Source organism: Coloeus monedula (assembly GCF_965178545.1).
Source record: "Coloeus monedula genome assembly, chromosome: 5".
Lineage (NCBI taxonomy): Eukaryota > Metazoa > Chordata > Aves > Passeriformes > Corvidae > Coloeus > Coloeus monedula.
The window spans coordinates 32259313-32276683 of NC_138785.1; the positions used below are offsets into that span (position 1 = coordinate 32259313).

Here is a 17371-nt window from a genome sequence, read left to right on the forward strand (position 1 = left end):
TACTCAATACTTAGAGGCAAATTTAGTGTTCAGTTTCACAGGCTAAGTCTGTCAAGAAGTTTCTAAATTTCTTAATGAAATAGTTTGGCCTCCAAGTTTTCTATGGGTCCTGGTTTTTAATACCTGTCCTTGCAAAAGAAGCTTTAGAGAAAAGAATCAGACACACACAGTGATTCATGGTTTTTATAATGGCAGCAATTTTTCTTGACACATACATATAACTAAAAACATTATATGTATCTTAAAAGCTGCATAGATACTATCACAAAATGAACACCGTCAGGCTAGCTCTCCATATCTAGCAACTGATGTTCACGCATCCTGGCAGGTAAGATTCCATGGATGTCATAGCTGGAACAGTTTGTCAAGAAACCCAGCAGGGCCAGTGGTTTTCCCCAGGGCATATCCAACATGAAGCTTCTGTGATGTGAACCATTTTCTTTGGGCCTCAATGTACAGCACCAAAATTATTCCAAAAAAAGCAAGGAGTAACTCAACCTCATAAATTGCATTCATCTTAATGAGATATGAGGTAGGGATTGGAGGGGTCAACAGAAGACAGAAGCAGCTTATATTTCCATTGGGAGAAAAAACAGTATTCATCAACACAGGTCTTGTGACACAAACAGGAAAGCTTGCTTTTGGTCAATTTTGACTGCAACTTTCATATAGGCAAAGTAGGAACATGGGAGAAATCCTTTCCTTGGGACCACCAACCAAAATGAAATCCTTGAGTGGAGTCATGAAATGAGAACTTAATAAAAAAAAGAAAAACTGTTCTTTCTTTGGTTTAAAAAAGCTGTAAAATTTATCTTTCTTGTCTGCTATTCTCAGTTACAGAATACCAACACTCCTTGTTCTTTTGTAGGCAGAATATACAACTGAAGAGAAATGAGAAGCAAGGGGGGAAAAAAGGCACTTAAAGATAGTGTCTTTTAATCAGTGACGAAATATTTGACTCCCCTTTCTTGAGAAGTTTAGAAGAGTGCTGCTTCTTATCCTTTCAATAAATACTTTTCTCTCTCTCAATTCAGACTATTAAAAATAATAAGAGGAATATAATACAACTTTAAATGAGAGTTTATATATCACATGCTTTATGACAGCTGCTTTTATTTCACTTTAGATTAACAAAGCCTTTATGTTGAGACTTTGGAGCTGACCTTACAAAGAAGCAATACCATTAGCCCTGAAGCACATGTTTCCCATTTAATGTTTCTGAGGTAACATTCTTTGTGAAAGTGAGAGAAATGAGAACACAAACTTGCAGGAAAAATAAAAGTTTGACTGTCCTCCTTTTGAACAGAATTAAAGTCAGTTTGGACACTTGAAAATATGAAGTGAGAGGCCATGGCCTTACAAAGAGTTTCTCAGTGTGATCCCAAGAGTTTCAATGCTCAGCTTTCCTTTAGTAAGCCATAGCTTTTTGTCATTTCCTCTCAAGAGGCTGAACGTATTTTGCCATCTCAATCTGAAGTGAAAGGTCCCACTTACATCAATGTTATTTCAGTTTTAACCAGCACTACTCAAATGATTTATAAGCACACCCAACCAAGAGAGCACTGTAATAGTTAAAGCAAATGAACCCAACAAAGTTATTCTGGGGTACAGCAGAAAGGAATTGGATCTGCCATATCTGAAAGGGCCCTAAGTTACTGTAATGCCTGGAAATCAGACTAATCTTAATGACGTTTTACCATTGCCATGTGCTACTGGCTCAGTTCAAGAGCAATGCACTGGTTTTTTTCCATCAATAAACTTAACAGTGCCTACGCACAAGTCCTCCATCCTTCTTTTGCTCAATACCTTCATGCATTAAAGCCTGTTCAGTATTCTTCAGCTACTGCCACAGTGAAAATTTTATGCTTGTAACCCTTCTTACATTCTTTTGAGTCACTGAATGTGAAAAGCTGCTGACTAGAGTCTACAAGGTTCAAAACAAACTCAAGAGAACCTGAAAAACACAGGAATGAGATGGACAAAGGCGCAGTTTGGATGCTCTTTATATTTGGGACCTTGCCAAAGCAAAGAAAAACCTGTATGCACAAGAAAAGGAGAAAAACTGTGTGATTTGAAGGAGAAGCTGACAAATTCAGCTCTAAAATTGTCATTGATACCACTGGAAGTTGGACCAAAGTTCCTCTAAACATACGGCCTTTCACTCAAAGCAAGTCTCACCTTTGAAATACTCTTCTGCAAAGTTTTCCAAAAGGAACACTGCAGGATTTGCTAGAGCTGCACCCAGGTTCCAAGAGACCTCCCTTGCACAGATACCTGGGACCAGTTTAGAGTGGAGACATGGGACTTTCTTATCTTTTTCTATTTTTTTTTTTTTTAAGAAAAAGACAAAACTGTTTGTTTTTTAAATCCACGTTTAAACATTTAAATTCAAAATTCTAATTGAAAACCACTACTTTTTCTGTCTTCTTATAGACCCAAATGAGAATTCTTGGAGGCTGAGCACTTCTGAAAATTAGAGATGTTATTTAGTGCAAAAGACAATGAAGAAGCAGACTGCTTGGAGCATCCCTGTGACGCTCCTGTCCTAAGCCCCAGGAATTTCAACTGCTTTTTGCCCCAGGACCAATATTAATTTTCAGAGAGCCCACCAGAATGTGCACAATACCTTTTCCTAATCTTGCAGCTAATCCGAATTTACGTTCCAGATATCAGATGCAAACAGACACACAGCTTTTCTAAGGCTGCCAAAAAAACCCATGGTTATTTTAACTTAAAATAAGCAAAGCTGTACAATCTTACTATTTGCTTTACCAAGTCCATTCCCTCATATGTACGTATTCTTTAGACCAAGGTTAGACTCCTCCAACCAATAAACCAACCAATGTTCATGACTTTCCTTCTGCCCTACCTTTTCGTGCCTTTTCCTCACCAGTGGAACACTTTGTCCTGCACTCTATGTGCCATATGTCTGAACTCTCCTCTTTCAGTTTGGGCAACCACCCTTTTTTGTTTGTTTGTTTGTTTTGGTTTTTGTTTTATGCTGTGTAAACTCAGTACTGGGGAAGAAGAAATAACAGAAGTATGCTCACATGACATTTTTGCTATCAGGTATCTGGTATTCCTTGGCAATATTCCACGTAAGAAATTACCCTCTTCCTGTACAATCCTCCAGTTTCCTGTGATATATTTAACTTCTGACTCTAGACTGTTGATTTCCTGTGTTACACTGATGACATAGCTGCAGTTAAGTGACTTCTATGTCTAAATCTGTATTTCAGTAAGGTTAGATATGTTCAGATCCAAGAAATCTGAAAGGTGAAACACTATAAATAAAAGTCACTCATGTGCAAGCGCAGACTTAAGTACCCAATACGTCTTATTGAAATGACAGTCTGAATTATCACACCATCCTTGTACTCAGGTCCAAATAGGCTATTTTCGCCACATTAGCCCAAATTACAATTTACTTTTGTCCACGATTAAATACAAACTCTGGGGAAATCTTCCCTTTCTTTTTTCCCATTTTGCTTTCTCTAATAGCTGGTCTTGATATCATTAAATGGCTTAGAACAGGCCAATATTTAGATTTCTGTTCAATTTTCTGTGTTTGGTCATTTTGACTTCATTCTCTTTGATGTCTAGAAAATAGTTTTTCTTCATGCTGTTTGTATTCAAGGGCAAAAAAATAATCTGCAACTCTTTTGGTGTGCTAAGAATAGGCATGGATATGTTGGGACAGGAAATGCATACATGCCACTACAATTAAAATAGACTAATTTGTTAGCAATTCCATAATATCCCCCAAATGCAGAAATTCTAAACAGTGTGTAGTCATCTGGGTAACTCCTCTTCTCTTTTCTGCTGCCAGGCTCCACAAGCTGAGTCTTCCATAACAGCAAATATCATGGGGAGCGAGACAGCACGCTAAATTTTGTGGACTAATATTGAACACTGCAGCACTAGCCAGTATGATATAGCGCATATTTCATACAGTCATTGAATCTCCCACCTACTAAAGCTGACCCCTTTTTTGCACGTTCCTCCATTTTATGATTTCTCCAGCTTTCTCTGCATGCTCTCGTACATGTCCGCCTTTCCTGACGCATTCCCTTGCAAAGCCTGACAGCTCCATGTGCTGCCTGGGGAACTCTGGTGCTAACTGTCGTTAAAGAATGTCATGTCTAAGAAGCTCTTTTAAAAATTTTTGAGAAAGTGTCTACTTTACTTATTCCTACAATGAAGTTATGTGTCCAATGAATCAATATGGCAAAAATGTTGTCCTCGGAGCTCTAACTGAATGACTGAAATCTTTTTCTCACTTCCCAGGTTCCAGTGAACACTCTCACATCTACCAGAAGACAACCTATTTTATACCCAAACAGCTTAAGTAATGTTATAAAAAATGTACCATATCACTACACACAGACTTCTAATTAGAAGAAAGATTTCACCTTTTCCATCTGTTTAAGGCTATCCCTCTGTAGCAACCTGTCTAATATACATTTCATGCAGGCCTTCAGAGCCCCCTCAGGAAGCACCAAAACTCAACTAACTGTTGAATTTTGTCACTAGTTTATCTTTTCTAAGAAAATGGATAATTTAGCCACAGAATTCTAGTAGTATACATGTTAGAGAGAGACAGTACTTTCTTAAATCAGGCTGGATTTGAGTCTGAAGTCCCAAACTCTCCAGAAAATCACAGCCAAAAGATGATCACAGAAAGCAATTTAAGATGCAGCTCTCTGACAGATGTTAAAACCAATACATCTTCTACACAAATGCAGAAAATTTATAAATATAATCATTCAGTTATTCAAATCTAAAACAAGAAAAACAAAACCATGTTTTATCTTTACACCAAGGTTGTAAATTAAGACATGAGAAATGGGTCTTGTGAGGTTATGGAAATGCTGACAGCTGAAAGTTTTTGTTCCTGCATTACAGTTTCCTTTTTTTTTTTTTTTTTTTTTTTTTAAGTTTTAAATGAAGCCTTTCTCTCGTTTGATACAAATGCCATTTCTGAAGAAGGAAATGTGGGTGCAAAAAATTACTACTCTTTTTTTCTTCATGGCCCTCTGATGATTTTATGCTTACTCTAAAGAGAAGTTTTGTAAAATCTTAGCTGCTGACAATGAACGAGCACCATTTGAGCTACAGGGAGATAATGTAAGAACATAAACTCATTACATGATTTTATTTTTCCAATTCAAAACTAAACTTCACTTGCAGCCCTGAATTACTCTTGCTGGTTCACTTAGCTGGGAGACAGAACTTACTGGGAGTCACGCTTTGGTCTCTGTTATACTGCTGTCCCCTGTACACCTTTGTTCTGAGAAAAGGTCTCTGGAACATTGCATGACAGTAATTTATAACTGGATTTCCACCAGCAGTGCTGCTTTTGCATGGTGCTACAGATGGAATATTCTCATCTCTGCCACAGAAGTTATTCACAGCGTGATGCCACATTTTAAACTCGTCTCATGGTTCTGTGCAGTTTTACTGTAAAATATGTCAGAGGCTTAACTATTCAGATAAAAACCACAGCTGAGAAATACGAAGGGGAGACAATACTTTCACTTACTTTATCAGAGTCCATGAACCTGATAGATGGTTAGTGAGGCCATGTAATCATCAGTCTTCCCTTCTGACCCTTTATCCCACTCTCTACAGGGAGTCCAGGTTTGCATCAGGACTGGAAGCACCATCAAGAAAACTTTATCCAGGATGCCGGATGTCTGAAAGTGGGGGGAAAAAAAGAAAAAAAAATGAACCCAAGAACTCTCAAGGCAGAGAGGCTGATGTCAACTAAGGAATCAAATGCGCAAAAGTTTCACCCAGCTCTTTCTGACAGGAAAGACTGTCACATCAAGAAGGAAACAAGCCAAGTCCAGATGTGGAGGGAAGTAGGTGAAAGGAGGAGGTGGCCATAGCCAGACTTTGAGGATTTTGAGGACTTTGAGGACTTTGAATCCATTGAATTTGTAGACCTCAAGAAAAACAAACAATCAAAAAACCCAAAACAAAAAAACCAATGTAAATTGACTTCTGAAAATATTTTTCTAGTCCCTATTTGTTTCTTTGTGTATCATTATTACCCTTAAAATTTCCAGTCTAAGTTTTGGTGACTTAACCAAAGGTGTATGACATCAGGAGGATCTGGGTTCACATTTTCTGTGTGCTACATGGAGTGCTGGACCTGGGCTATTTTATCTGAGGATACTCAGCAGAAGGCTTCTGCTGTGTGCAGATGATAAAGTCTGCCAAGCAGTGATATAAAACCATGGAGGAACTCAGGAAAAAGTCCAATCATTCTGCAACTTCTCAGCACTCTGCTGTATCTGAAGCTCAAGTGTGAGCTCCTAATTATGTCAGTGCTCCTAATTATGTCAGTGCTCTTTGTAAGTAGGCTTCAGGTCTGCAGCATTTGCACAGACTAATTTTATTTCTCTAAACCTACAAAACTTTAATTTCAGGAGAGTGAGTGGTGATGCAGCTCTGTATTTTGCGTCACCAGCAAAATTCCAGCCATTGAATAAGGTAATAGTCTGTCACACTTCAAGGCCTGAAAGATCCTAGACACATTCCACAATTTATAGATGTAACACATTCCTAAATGCAACACACTGCAGATGCTACAACACACACAGCATTGAAGAGAGGAAGCGTTCTGATTTCTTATGTCCTTTCCACTCTGAAAGGTAGGTAGGGATTTTTGTTCCTTTTGTACCCTCATGCAGAAAAGACACCAATTTGAAAAGCTCCAATTTCACACTATTTTGTGACAGTTAATATTAGAAAGTTACAAACTCTGAAGTTAATTACGGAGTGTGGGGCTCCCAGTCCCAAACCACATACCAGCTCTGTAACCACATGCTTTGTGCCCCTTCCTGACCAGAATTTTAATAAACTATCTACAGCAATTCACTTTTACAATTCTGTTGCCAAAGCAAGTGACATTGTCTTTTAAGACAACTTTTATAGGATAATTCTGACATTACATGTTCAGTGGCTTAACATCATGATATATATTGAAAGTTAACCGTGGATTCAGCTTGTTTGAAATGTTTTGAAATAGAAAAAGCATCTGTGCAGGTTTGATGTCCACAAGCTATCATGATTATAAAAACCAAGAAGTGTAGTATTTCTAATTAATAGTCCACTTTCTCAAACTTATATTTCTAAGAAATGCTCTTTGCAATTCAGCACATTGCCTCTAAAGGGAAGGTATACAAAGAGAAGACAGGAGGGATTTGGAATCAGAACAAAATATAAAAAATATCAAGTTGCTAGTTATTGTGTATTTTAAGAGAAGTCCTCAACATAAGTTGTACCTATAGAAATACAAACACCCTAGAAAAACTGGAAAATAAGAAAATAAAGGAACCAAGTAATAAATCTGTCCTGAAAACACACAGATACCATGTTACTGAGTAGAAATATGTCATTTTTACACATCCTTGACTTGAAACTTTGTAAGCTCTGTATTACTGGCACTCTATGAAATATCTCTTAAGGATTAGAGTGCTTAAGAGTAACAGTGTGGCCAGTTCAAGTCCATGCATCAGTGCAACTTCTGTGCATACTAGTGTTACAATGATTATAGCCTTTCCAGGCATCATGGGAATATTTTTGCAAAGTATGTCTTCAGCCATTAGGGTCCCTATGGAGCAGTGTGCAATATGATAAAAAAACTTTTTTTTTTTTTTTTTTTTAATGAAAGCAATGCTGTTATTGCTGTGCAGAAATCTGTTCCCTTCAGCTAAATCACTCCCACTACACATCTTCAAAAGAAGTAGATACTCCCTGTATTATTTAGATGAGGAAACTGAGAAACTGTGCAGCTTCTCAGAATTAGGGAATGAGTGTTACAGAAATAGCAGCCAGATCTGGGTTTCCTGAGCTTCCAAATATGTTCACCATTCACAGGACTTTTTTCTCAGGGGCAAAATGTTTTTACACATGGACACATTCTGAAGGTTAAGCGCAAGAAAGTGAATGAATATGGTGCCCTGACTGATGTTGTTACAACAGGAGATGTATGAGGCAAGTCACAGAATACATCCAAGCATGTATAAGGAAAAAAGGATTCTTTCTTAAGTCTGTATTTTCATTCTTTCTGATCATTGTTTCTTTCCCAAGTATGTGCCTTTGAAACCAACAGTTTATGAATTTGGGTTTTTTGTTGGTGGCATTTTTATTGCTGTTGTTTTTAATTATTTATATATGTATAGTCCTCTTTGTACTATCACCTTAATTTCTTGGGCTATTTTCTATTTTTCACATGAAGCCTAGAACAGACACAAACACGCCAGCCTTGTGGCACAATCCTATAGCCAGACCAGTGCACTAGTGACTTAGGTCCAACCCTTATAGTGTGGAAAGCATATCATGGCAACACAGGTGAAAACAAAGTAGTTGAAACATCTCTAAATAATCTGATCAAGAGACAGCATAGCACAATATGGTATATTGAAAACATTCATTGCATATTAAAAAAACAAACTGATATGGTGCCATGGGGAAAATCATCAGTTAAATGATGGAGAAGGTGGGAATTAGGAAGAGAATCAAGAAACTGGCATCCTGCAGCAGTGACATGCCCTACTTTACATTGCATTCCCCCACATTTTGAATAGCCGTGTCACACCAAGCCATACTAACAAGAAGAGACTCTGTTCCTGTGGCTTGTTACAGTGCTGTTCTAAGTACACGGAAATGCAGAGTGCTTAGAGGAATATCATTCCTGCCAACGGAAGGAATTCCTGTGCTACTTCCACAGCAGACTCTTACCAGATGAGCATGTCAAATCTACTGCTTTCAAATCTGAAGCTGCCTATTATTTGCAAAGGAAGGACTAAGATATCTTGTGGATCTTAGCGATTCCTTTGGAGAATAGGGGGGGAAAAAACGTCCAGCTGATGTTCTCACTGTTTTGGTTGTTCTGTTTGATTTTCTTTCAACCACCAAGCGAGTCCTTGATCTGCCTTTCTGCCAGCTGTATTTGTCCTGAGCCCATAATCAACTGTGATAAGTACAGAGGAACTTGAGGAGCTGCTTCCACAGTTGTACAAACAGACATTGCCCAAAACCTGGTGCAATTGCAATGTTAGTCTGCAGCTACATCCCACCTCCTTTCCCCTTAGCAATGCCAATGGAGTAGCACACAATCTACATTGCCACCTATATTGCAAAAAGAAACATGATCTTGTAGACTGCTGATAATTGATTACTTATGTTTAAAAATACTAAGCATACTAAGGACTGCATTAAGGGAAAAAAATCATGTGTTTTAAGGAAAATGTAGTATACTTTACATGTGTCTTCCTTTGGAATCAGAAGATTTTTGTGTGAATGCAGTCCAAAAGGAAAACATCACTAAATCTGTCCTATTTCTTTCTCAGCAGTGACATGTCTGCTCTTTCTTAGAAATTGCGCATCTAACAGAACTGAAGCCACGCTGACTACATGGACTGCATACCTTCCTGGATTTCTCATGTTGTTTGGGCAGGCTAAGAGCCTCTCTTTGTGTGTGGCAATCCATAAAATGGCCTCACTGGGTTTTCTCTTAGTAAGAGAAATTCATCAAAGCACATCTTAAATTACTTATTATGGCATCATCTTGGGCTAAAATGAGAGCCCACATCAGGAAAGAAGCTGTAAGGGATGGAAAGGCGTGGGAACTGAAAGATGACACATCGTAAGAGATACCATGTGCCTAAAGAGAAACTGCTATTTCAGTTTTACAAGATGTAGCCTGCTCGGTATACCCTAACAAGCATCATGGAGAGCTTGTTTAGGGTGTGTGCAAACCAACTGGGTAATCACAGGGACTACAATAGAACAGCAGCTTACACACTAATGTGACTAAAATGCATTGCAACTCTAGTTAACTCTGTAGATAGATACAAAACTAATGGTTACTTGCAAATTAGTTTAGCCTTGTTTATTTAAAAGATAAATAAAGATGCTAGACACACAAATGATCCTTATGTTCAATTAGATTAGGGATTTTACTTCCTTAGATTCCTGAAAATTCCTCACTAGACTTGCTTGGTATTTCCATGGGAGCAGTAGAGGGCTTCCTTTATCAGTTACAAGAACCCTTCCTGCCTGCCAATCTGCAATAGGCTCAGTTTTGATTTTCTCTTTGACATTTCAAAAATAAAGAAATATAAAAACAAAGCAAACAAAAAAATAGTTTATCCACTGGAAGCAAGCAGTGCTAAAAAGCATCCTAGGCAATTTTATTGTACTCTGTACAAGATGGTGTTCTGACAGTAGACTTTAAGATCTTGTATCTAAAGCCTCATAATAATTATCACTGACTCAACTTAAAAGCTAGTGAAAGCAAAAGATCTTGATTTTCAAGAGTCATGTAAGGAACAGTGAATAACACTTCAGTTTCTTAACTGCTACCTTTCCATTACTGATGTTCAAACTCATTAATTAAGCTGCTACACTGTTCATATTTTATATGTAAAGTACAAATGTTTCTTGTGAAAGAAGAGAGACTAATGCTTTTTACATTTCTTATCTCAGGAGATACTTGAAGAGTCTTGTAATTATCCTGTGTTTTCTAATGGTGTAGCTCATTTCTGATCTGGTATTTTATTTCAGCATAGGACTGCAGAGCAAGGGGACCCCAGCTGAGTTTTACAGTACCTGAGGAGCAGGCTGATACTGCCACCTTGGGGAGGACTTTTTCCACATTTGAAGAGCTCATGCAAGTGTCATATAAATCACTTTGATTTTTTCCCCTGTCATATCCTCCCAGGAAGACAACTTTTTAAAATCTTCTGCCCGTGCTGTTGTAACACCTTCCAGATGTGTTCCAACTAGGATTGTATTACATTCATAATAATACTGGAAAGAAATGCCTTTTTTTTTTTTTTAAAGTTTACTTAGCCAAATTTTAGAGCTCATTTAGGTAGTGCCTCATTTACACTACTCTTAATTTTACAGCCATCTTGCCATTGTAAAAGCCCTGTTCTGCATCCAGCTGGGCAAGCTGTATTTTGCATACAACATTCCCCTGCTTCTGGTATTCTAGCTTTCTTGGTAGTCTAAATCCTTGTCCACGCCAGCTTAAATTATCTAGTTTGATGCAACTACTAGGCCACGTATGATCCCAGATGTCATGAGGGGCATTACTGTGCAAAGGAACAATGAAAAACACAGAGTGAGACTGGTGGTTTAACCAAAGTCAAGATTTCTAGGCAAATTAAAGAAACCATGTGAGTTTTATTTTACAATATCTATAATTTTATGAGTTGACCTACTCTTCTGCTTTGCAATTGAGTGACCCCTCATTCAGTCTTGAGATTCTATTCACTAGCGCATGAAGGACCTTGCCATACACTTTATACATAAATGTGCCTTAAGACACAAAGGCTGTGCACGGCACAGAGTTCTAAAGCAGTGGAAACTATCAGAAGTTGCCTCAGGTGCACACACAATACAGGGAAAGATTTAATGTCTGATTTCTCACGAGACTAAGCAGGCTCAAGAGCACTTGTCTGTGTGCTTTTAAAAACATTCAGTAACAAATTTTTTTACACAGCCACTTCCAGCCAAGTAAGACAAATGATGAACTCATTCATGACGAACTATGAGAATTTACACAAGGAGCTCCTACCTTCTGCCAGACCACTGGTTGTGCCTGTGGCTCCACAGCAGGACACAACGAGCTTCTAGAGGAGCTTCAATCCCCCTTCACTGCTGCGGTTGGCAGGAATAGCCCTGGTGCTGTGGTAAACCAACCCTTACAGGCTCCCACATAGAACTACACCTCGTATGACAACGTCCCCAGCAGGACTAGGCTCTGGAAAGCACATTCCTCTTTTACTGCTGCCACATTCAGCTTATATACCAGATTCATGTTCTCACTGACACGTATCTTAATACCCTTGGAGTAAACTTGTGCCTGCACCCCCTGAGATTTACAGCTGGAGAGATGGCTGAACCTTGTGAACAGACAGGATGGGCTCATCCACTCTTCTATTCTGTACCTAGAACCTGGTCATTAAAGCACAAATTTGCATTTATTTTCTGACCAGTTACTTTCCCACTTGTGGAAAATTGTCTAAAAAACAAGTGATAGGTCCTTTCTGGACAATCTTTTTTTTTTTATCTCTGGTTTTAATGCTATTATAGCATGCCAAATAATGATGCTTGCAAGAGAAACGTATTAGGCTAACAGCCAACAGCTAATGCACATGACCGGTAGTTCTGCAAGCCTTCAGTTTTCTTCCTGGTTCATAAATAATTTCTGCATTTTAATATATTTGTTATTATTGTAATCCATCTTTGTTAAACAAACATCTTTATCTCTGCAAATGATTTACACTGTGCTATGAAAATATTGCAATTAATAATTCATTGCAATAATAGGAAAGAGCGCATTTGGTCTTCACATGCATATATGAAGACACATTCATAAACACGCAATACAAAGGAGTCCCATTACCACCATTATCGCTTGCACATTTAACTGCTGGTGGAATTCAAGTAACTTTTAAAACTATCAACATCATACAATCACTTAGATGACTTCAAAAACAGTATTTGCAGCTAAGTCACAAAAATTCAACAGTGCCAATTACTGACCAAACATACCCAATTGAATGAGGATCTATCAGTAATAGATTAACCAGATTAATGTGTACGTAACAGTCTCAGCGTGGTACGGCACTGCTGTTAAGTTTCAAAGTTCACATGAACTTCTTTCTACACTGCACATGTGGTTTATGAACGAAGTCTGAATGAAAGAAGAATTTAAGGGAAAATAAGGTAAGTGACACAATATGAAATTAATCTAAGTATTCAAGCGTATTCTGTTTACAGGGGAAAAACCCCCAAATCTTTGATTGCGATTTAAAAAAGGAATAGACAAATCCATGTCCACTACCTCCTATTATTATGCTACAAAGTATACAATGCATATCGAGACTGATGAATAACTGAAGACAACCATTTCATAAGATATCTTTTTTAAAAGGAAATTGATCATTGAAAAATCCACAAAACCCCACTGTGAATTCAGTAAGGAAGATTATCATGTACATATCTAATGCTACCTGTAACAAAATTAGTGTATTACCAGCTCTTGCATCTTTGGTGTTGTATTGAAGCTATTTCAAAAGTTTGATTCAGGCATGGAATCATTATGATAGAGAAAGCTTAAATTGCACAGCAAGAATCTAAATAAATTAATCACAGGAAATCCCAGTCTAAAATTATCCATGATCTCTCTATAAGTACCTAAACGTAGTAACTTAAAAACAACAAAAAAAACCTCTTTCTGAAGTTCACATGTCACAGAAACTTAAAATCCACTATTTGCTACTATGGTTTTACCTTCTGAAACACATCTCGATTTAGTCAAATAACCAGTCTTCCTGTTAGATGTTTAACATGCACTAAAACCCCTTCAGATACTGGATTAGAGAAAAGTACAAAGAGAAGGAGCATTTTTATTTATGAACAATTAGAGTAACTGGAAATGATACCAAGCCAACTCCCCTCTCTATCCACTAGTCTATACTTTTTTTTTTCCACTAAATGTGCTAATAAGCTGGTTTAGTATACATTTCCAAAATCTCCTTTTCATGAGATTGGCTATTTCAGCTCTTCTTTTTTTTTTTTTTTTAATTGACATACTTGGATTTATCCGCATCAGAAAGCCCTTTCAGACTACTGTCTATTTCAACATCAGTGGTAGCTGATGAAAGACATATTCTAAGCTGTTCTCTGCTGTGAAAAAGTGCTCCCTTAGAATCTACTTCTCCTTGATTATTCATTTCTTTTTCCTAAAACAATATTTACATCCTGAAACATTGTCAATAACAGCAGCACCCATTTGTCACCATTCTCTTCTTCCTTCCCTAGTTTGCCTCCTTTTCCTAACGTACTACTCTCTCAGAATGGCAATGGTGTTTTCCACAGTTGTTTCCCAACTCCTCCCTTCTCTGTTGCCTCTCCTTAGCTCTATTTTGCTTCTTCCTAAAACTCTTTTCACATTTCAGGCAGGGAAAAACACTCAAAAGACATTGAATATTGGAAATTCTTGCCTCTTCCCCCCCCCCCAAAGTTACTGAAATATCTTATGTTATTTGTATTCAGTGACAGGTTTGTGGATAAAAGCGCAGACAATGGCAGACAGCAATGAGATGAGCATCAACCTTGTTGTCCTTGGAAAAACTCAGACTGGCAAAAGTGCTGCTGGGAACAGCCTATTGGGCAGCTCAGACTTTGAGAGCCGTCTCTCCCCCAGCTCTGTGACTACGTGCTGCAGCCTCGGACGCAGCGGCCGCATTTTGGGGCTCATACGGAGAAATGGCTGTGAGTCAGCTCTCCGCGTTCGAGTACTGGACACTCCAAGCTACCCTCACACTGCTCTGAGCAAAGAGCAAGTGAGAGACACGGTGAGAGCAGCCTTGGCTCACCACTTCGGAGAGGAAGGCCTGCACTTGGCTCTCTTGGTCCTGAGGTCTGACCTGCCTCTGTGTCCAGATGAAAGCAGTGACACAGTTCAGCTCATCCAGGTAACCAAAAAGTAAACAGAAGTCTCTACCCTAATGGCAACTCTTCAGGTGACAATAGCTACAGAAGAGGTGACTGCAAAAGTGAAATATTTTTTTTCCAACAACAGCCTAATGAATTGAGAGTGGCAGATGTTAATTTCAGAACAAACATTGTAATCGATTTTGAGTCCTCAGCAAATTGAAGCTCTATCCTCTCTTTCTGAAACTGATAACCCAAGAATTCCTTAGGCAGCTTAAGGCAAAATTTTGTATGCATTCAGTATTTTTCATCCCTACTGTCTAAAACAGATGAATCAATATCAATATACCAGATCTTCTTAACACCCAACTTATCTTGGAAGTGGACAGACATCCTTTAAAGTGGTTTTATATATCTTAGCATTTAGGTTACAGTCAAGATCACTGCAGAGTGTCCTTCATCACCAAGGTAGGCTTCTTGTCATATAGGAGTTAGCAGGATTGCACCAAAGTTGTAATTTCATTTACACCTGTAAATTAAAGCCCAACCTCTCTTATTCCTATTAAATTTTTCTGTACTTACTGCCAGAAAAGCAGCTTGTTCTCTCCATTCTCCTCCATCAGATAAATCACCGAAATTGAAGACAAACGCTCTGGCCCATTATTTAGGGTGATGCACTTGATTTGTGTTTTTCCTGAATTGCTGAGAATAGTTCAGTTTTATGGATCACAGCTGGAACTGAAGTTGATGTTACATAGAAATTCATCATTTATTTTTTCAACAAAAGGTGATCCGGTGTTTTTCAAAAAATTTTTTTCGAAGAGCTGTTAAAAGCGTAGCAATATGGATATGTGGTAACTACTGATTTCAAACTAATGTGTGGCATGGCTAAGCAACTATTTTTCCTTATTTACATGAACACTTTTAAACTGGAGACATTCTGTTAACATCTGAAGTCAGGGAACAGAGAACTGCTAGTACTGCATGACCACGTATTTCCACTGAAAGTGGATGTCAGTGTCTTGGAAAGGTGAAAAAAGACCCAGAAATTTCAGCAACTCGGATAGCATGAACTGGATTACTGCCAGGAAAAAAAACCCCATCCATGTAACTGGTCTGTTAATGTACTAAGTGTATGAAATGGGAGCGGGGAAAAGAAATAAGAGATAACTATTTAAGATTTGCTTTTCATTACAGGAACTTCTGGGTCCCACATGGAAGGATTTCACTGCAGTTCTACTTACTCATGCAGACAAGACAGAAGAGGCTGGATACAGTGAGGAAACATACTTGTGCAGTGCCTCAAGTACCCTGTTGTCACTTTTGAGCTCAGTACAGCATAAATACATTTTCCTAGACAACCATAACAGCATAATTAAAGAGGAAAGAAACATTGTCTTAACAAAGCTCTTGAATTTTATACGAAAAAATAATTATCAAGTACTACTTAAACACAGCAAGGAATAAAATTAACTTTCCGGTGCTCATGTGTCTATTTTCTACAGTAGATAACATCTAATAGAAATAAAAGAGTAAAAGCCATCAACCGGAAAACTCCACATCCATACCAAACACCTTTGAACACACAATTAGAAATATCTCTTTAGATTACTGAACTACTTGCCTTTCATGGAGTACCTCACATTACTGCATCCAGAATCCTAGCTTCAACCACAGAATCTGAACAAGCTAATGCTCCAAAATCATGCTCCTAATATGTATGTAGTCACAAATGAGATTTTGCACTACTCCAGACTGTATATTTCAGTTCACACAGAATACATATCTGGAAGAATAAAAATTTTTAAAAAATTAAAAAAAAAAAAAATAAAAAAAAAATTAAAAATGCACATGAGTTCAGACTGTAAGGGAGCCTCTTTACTCAATTCTTCTAGCTTTCGGAAGTTCCTCTGAATTCAGTTTCCTCTGAACTTCCATTTCTAAAAAGAGCTCTCTGGTACTAAAAGCTAAGATTTATCTATTATAAAAGTGTTTGCCTACCATGACTCAAGATTAGTTATAATTGAGTTCTTGAACTACAAGGATTTTGTTTAATAAAACATTATTGGATATACAGTTTACAAGGCAGATAAAATGGCTTCCATGTGCCTAATGCTATTCAGCACATTTAAAAGAACTAATTACTATTGCTTATTCCCAGATGCATGAAAAACTAATAATTTACAGGCACAAACAAAACTCATTCAAAAGGGAAATCTGTTCATCTCCTGTTCAAGTAACGCATGTTACTTCTAATTTTATATCATTGTCATTTTGTTTTCTCTCCACTTACTGAATGAAGTTCAAAGCCTGCAAAATTTAGAAAGGCTTAAGTTTTTTTAATTTCAGTAGTTAAAATAGCATTTACTGTTTCAATGGTTAGACAATAACAATTTATTATATGCCAAAATATCTGAAGTATCCCTAAATAGCTACTTAAAAGGGTTATTGTAAATTGATCCAAAACATTTATTTTCATATTACTGAAAGTAAGGAATTAAAATAATTGATTTGAGGCTAATAGCCTAGCAACATGACTATTTGTACAACATAACTATGAAATAATTCTAACTGTAAAAACTGAAGAAGCTATTTCTGTTAAAACCAAAGCACTTTTTGTAAAAAATATCATTGCATAAAAGCACATAAAAATGAAACAAAAAAATAAATTAATTTTATACCTGTTTTAGCACTGGAGAAGTATCTTTTGTTTTGTTTGGTTTTTGGGTTTTCTTGGGGGTTGGTTTTTTGTTTTTTGGGGGGTTTTTTAGTTTTTGATTAGTTCCAGGAATCTATTTGTTATTAATTATTTCTCAGTCCTTAGTCCTATCGTTTGGAAGTATATACCTAGGCAGACTAGATAAAGAACTATTCTAGCTAAGTGACAGCTTTGATCTTAAAGCAATTA

The 17371-nt window shown here is 37.5% G+C and overlaps 1 protein-coding gene across 1 annotated transcript; it reads left to right on the forward strand.

Annotated features, from left to right (window-relative positions):
- Positions 1-14111: 14111 nt before the first annotated feature.
- GIMD1 (GIMAP family P-loop NTPase domain containing 1) lies at positions 14112-15930 on the forward strand (the record flags this gene model as incomplete). Its single annotated transcript, XM_082281530.1, has 2 exons — positions 14112-14504; positions 15661-15930. 2 exons carry the CDS (start codon positions 14112-14114, stop codon positions 15928-15930), a joined length of 663 nt encoding a protein of 220 aa, XP_082137656.1.
- Positions 15931-17371: the final 1441 nt, after the last annotated feature.